Here is a 4,686-nt window from a genome sequence, read left to right on the forward strand (position 1 = left end):
GTTTCTGTGCACCTAGATTAACACACCTTTGAAATAAGAGTACCACCCTCAAGAAAGCACACAATATTAACTGTTGTAATCCAGTCCCCTCCTTGCTCTCTCCCACCTCCATGCAATGTTCCATACATCCCCTAATTTCAAACGCATAAAAGAAACTGCAAATCTATTATTCTCCAGACCTTTAGAGGTCTTGCTTCCCTGCAATTGTCATCAGCTTGGGTTAAATAAAATCTTAAATAAAAATTCTTAATAGGTTTGGGTGTTTTGTCAACACAACTATTAGTTCAAGTCATTGTGAGATTGTTACCAAACACTGATTGGGATCTACAACAGCAATCGGGGTCCTGCTGCCCACTGCTACCCTCTAGGCAAAATTCCAGAGGCAGAAGTTTGGTAATAAAGGAAAGGAGTCTTTATCGAAAAACTTCACAATTTTGGAATAACAGCTTTCCACATTCATTTGTCACTTAGGCCTATCAATTAAGGCTAAACTCTTTAACACCTGAATTCTCCTATCATTCCTTGTTAGTTTTCAATTATCTTATTTTTACAGGGTTAGTTTACAAACTAAAACAAAATAAGATACAAAAGGTACATGGTGTTGGAAGAATGGCAGGCTTCTGTCTCAGAGCTTGTCCCCTCTAGAACACCCAAAGAATAACCCTGCCACCCTCTGCCAGGCCAGCCCTGTCCTACACTGTGCTGGGAGTTCCTTCCCATCCAAAATACAGTCTATTGGGAAATGCAGGCAGCTACAGCACAATCACCCAGGCTTCCTTGAGGGAGGGAGCCTGAGAGCCACAGAGAGCCAGCACCCACCCCTTCACCAAAAGCCCAAGAGCTCTTCTTTTATTTCAAACCTTCTCACCCATAATTGCATGCACTCTGGAGGCATTCAGCTTCTCAGCCTATCCTGTTCTAGACTGTTTAGCATTGCCTCAACAAACTCCTCCTATGGCCCCTTCTTACTTCTTCCTAGTGATCTGATCAGATCTCTCTGTATCAGGGTGGTGGGCAATGTTCTGTTCTTTTTGGAAACACCAGCATCAAGTGAATCTGCATCATGACTGCCTTGTTCCCTCTTCTTCTGATAGCAAAACCCATCAAACCCACGATAATCTTCTGTTTCCCATAATGATTTTCTAAGATGGCTCAGTGTATGTGCCTTCTCACAAAACCAATGACTTCTATCCTATCACTGTCACCTCTGGCCATTTCTGTGGTTTAAACCAGTCTGATTAGCTGAAGCTCATCTTTGTTTTCTGCCTTTCTTTGTTAGTTTTGGTTGGTTTTGGGGTTTTTGTTTGTTTGTTTATTTGTTTGTTTTTGTCTGTCTTCTTCTTCCTCTTGGTAATTGCAGGTCCCATTTTAAACCAGCTCGGAAACCACCAGACCTTCTGATTACCGTTGTCACCAACTTCTAGGTTTTTTGAGTGATCTGTTCACAAGAAGGAGCCTTCTGGGCTGTTGATATATTCCCAAAATACAACAATTACAGTTGAGACATTCAGCATTGAGAAAATCATTTTTCTTTTGATATTCTTTATTTTATTCTCAACTCCACTGATGTCTGCTTCTCTCCCCCCATAGTAGAAGGCAAAACAACAAAGTTCTATTGAGCTCGGTTCTGCAGAAGGAGGTGGGGCTGCTGGAAAAAGGGACGGTGCTGTGGTGAAACTCCTGATTTACAATCACAGGGTGTGCTGCCTGCACTCCTCGCTGTAGGTGCTCCTCTGGTAGTGGGCCAAGTGCAGGGGCACCAAGTAACATATTTCCAAGGAAGTAATACAGATTATCAATAGATACATAAAAAGATGCTCAACATCACTAATCATCAAGGAAATGCAAAGCAAAACTACAAAATTTCACTTCATACCTGTTAGAATGGTTACCATTAAAAAAAAAAAAGAGAGAGCAACAAAGTTGGCAAGGATGTAGAGAAAAAGGAATCCTGGTGTACTGTTGGGTGGAATGTAAATTCATGCAGCCACAGTGGGGAACAGTATGGTGGTTCCTGAATGAATTAAAAATAGAAGTGCCGTATGATCCAGCAATTCCACGTTTGGGTATTTATCTGAAGGAAACAAAAACACTAATTCAAAAAAATATATGAACCTTCAGCCTTGGGCAGTGTTGCTCAGTTGGTTGGTGCGCGGTCCTGTGACAAAGGTTGCAGGTCTGATCCCCACTTCAGGGCACATGCCTGAGTTGCAAGTTCAGTCCCTGATTGAGGCACACAGGTTCGGGCATGTACAGGAAGCAACCGATCCACATTTCTCTCTCATGTGGCGGACTCTAGCCAGCAGAGTCCGCCTGTTGTGACTGAAGACGAGAATAAATGCACAGGCTACAGCAATCCTGTGGAGAAAAAGGGGACGGCACAGCTACTCTCTCAAGGGGAGAGTGCCTATGAATGCCTTGGCCACTCCTCAAGAGGAGAATGCCCTGACCCTTGCCTAGACAGGCTTTTATTGTTTTTCTCAGGTCTTATATCAAAGAAAGATTTATTATCTATTACACAGAATACTATTGTCTACATTTTAGGCACATTCAAGGAAATTAAAATAACATGCAGAGGGGAATGGCAGTGAGCTGATTAACTCTGTCCTTGGGAGAATTCACACAGACTTTGGAAATTACCTTGAAGATAGACAATACACATTTGTTGTTTGAGACCAGGGTGATGGAGTTTTAGCAAGAGCAAGCCATAACAGTCTGTACATATTTTCTAAGTCTGATTCCCATGGGAAAACTCAGTTTGAAGCTCTGGCTCCTGCTCACCACTTCGCTTCTGTAGGTTTTCCATACAGAGCTGAGTCACATTTGCCAGACTGAAACAAACCAGTCCCCTAAACTCTCACATCAATGTTGCCCTCCTTTGTTAATCCCTCCCTTCCCCTCTTTCTAAAATCAATGAGCATGTGCTTGGGTAAGGATTAAAAAAAAAGATATATGCACCTTCGAGTTTATTGCAGCATTATTTATAATAGCTATCAAAACAACCTAATTGTCCATTAATGGATAAATTGACATAGATATGGTGCACACACACACACACACACAATGGAATGTTATTCAGCCATAAAAAAGGAATCCTGCCATTTGCATCAACATCGATGAACCTTGAGGGCATTATGCTAAGCGAAATAAGTTAGATAGTCCAACCAAGATGGAGGCTAGGTAGAAATCCTTCACTTCCTCGCACAACCAAAAGGAGGATAACGACTAATCTAAAATCAATAAACAACCAGGAGTGCCAGAAAATCAAACTGCATGGAACTCTGACAATCAAGGAATAAAAGAAATAGTCAAACAGAACAACCAGACTGGTCAGGTGGAAGACAGAGAGAACCTGTGGCGAGGTGGTAGACCATGTGTGGGGCTGACTGAACAGGAAACTGAGACTCAGAGCTGACTGTGGACTATGGCAGTTGCTGCAGTGGGAGAAACTCCCAATCTTGCACGAGAGTACATCAGAAAGTGGGGCTAGAGACGAACAGGAGAGCTGCTTTGTTCCCTCTCTGGCCCCTCCCCCACAGGCAGCGCGAGAAGGAAGCAAGAAGAGCTTCAGTACAAGGGCGAATACCTGAGGACCTGCCCCTTATAACTTAAAAGGTATGCCAAGACAAAGAAATAGGGTTCAAATGAAAGAACAGAGCAAAACTTCAGAAAGAGAGCTAAGTGATGAGGAGATAGCCAACCTTTCTGATGGAGAATTTAAAGCCTTGGTAATCAAAATGCTCACATAACTGATTGAGCTTGGTCGAAAAATGAAAGAACAAATGAAAGATACCCAAAATAAAATAAAGCAAAATATTCAGGGAACCAACAGTGACAAGAAGGAAACCAGGAGTCAAAGCAATGATTTGGAACAAAAGGAAGAAATAAACATCCAACTGGAACAGAATGAAGAAATAAGATTTTTAAAAAATGAAGAGAGATTTAGGAACCTCTGGGACAACTTTAAATGTTCCAATATCCAAATTATAGGGGTGCCAGAAGGAGAAGAAAAACAGCAAGAAATTGAAAACTTATTTGAACAAGTAATGAAGGAAAACTTCCCCAAGCTGGTGAAGGAAATAGACTTCCAGGAAGTCCAGGAAGCTCAGAGAGTCCCAAAGATGTTGGACCCAAGGAGGAAGACACCAAGGCACATCATCATTTAGATACCCAAGATTAAAGACAAAGAGAGAATCTTAAAAGCAGCAAGAGAAAAGGAGACAGTTACCTACAAAGGAGTTCCCATAAGACTATCAGTTGATTCCTCAAAAGAAATCTTGCAGGCAAGAAGGGGCTGGAAAGAAGTATTTGAAGTCATGAAAGGCAAGGACCTACATCCAAGATTACTCTATCCAGCAAAGCTATCATGTAGAATGGAAGGACAGATAAAGTGCTTCTCAGATAAGGTCAAGTTAAAGGAGTTCATCATCACCAAGCCCTTATTATATGAAATGTTAAAGGCACTTATCTGAGAAAAAGAAGATAAAAAATATGAACAGTAAAATGACAACAAACTTATAATAACTATCAATAACTGAACCTAAAAAAAAAAGAAGAAAAACAATGAAAACAAGAACTAAGCAAACAACTGGAACAGGAACTGAATCAGAGAAATGGAGATCACATGGAGGGTTTTCAGTGGGGAGGGGGAAGAAAGAAATAGGAGGGAAAGGTACAGGGAAGAAG

The 4,686-nt window shown here is 41.4% G+C and overlaps 1 protein-coding gene across 1 annotated transcript; it reads right to left on the reverse strand.

Annotated features, from left to right (window-relative positions):
* Positions 1-1,332: 1,332 nt before the first annotated feature.
* On the reverse strand, positions 1,333-1,685 carry GGTA1 (glycoprotein alpha-galactosyltransferase 1 (inactive); the record flags this gene model as incomplete). The annotated part of the gene is given in 2 exon segments (XM_036022581.1): positions 1,333-1,370; positions 1,373-1,685. Coding segments are annotated over 2 exon segments (351 nt in total), but the record flags the coding sequence as incomplete, so codon positions are not given.
* Positions 1,686-4,686: the final 3,001 nt, after the last annotated feature.

The sequence above is a fragment of the Phyllostomus discolor genome, chromosome 4 (genome assembly GCF_004126475.2).
Source record: "Phyllostomus discolor isolate MPI-MPIP mPhyDis1 chromosome 4, mPhyDis1.pri.v3, whole genome shotgun sequence".
Taxonomy (NCBI): domain Eukaryota; kingdom Metazoa; phylum Chordata; class Mammalia; order Chiroptera; family Phyllostomidae; genus Phyllostomus; species Phyllostomus discolor.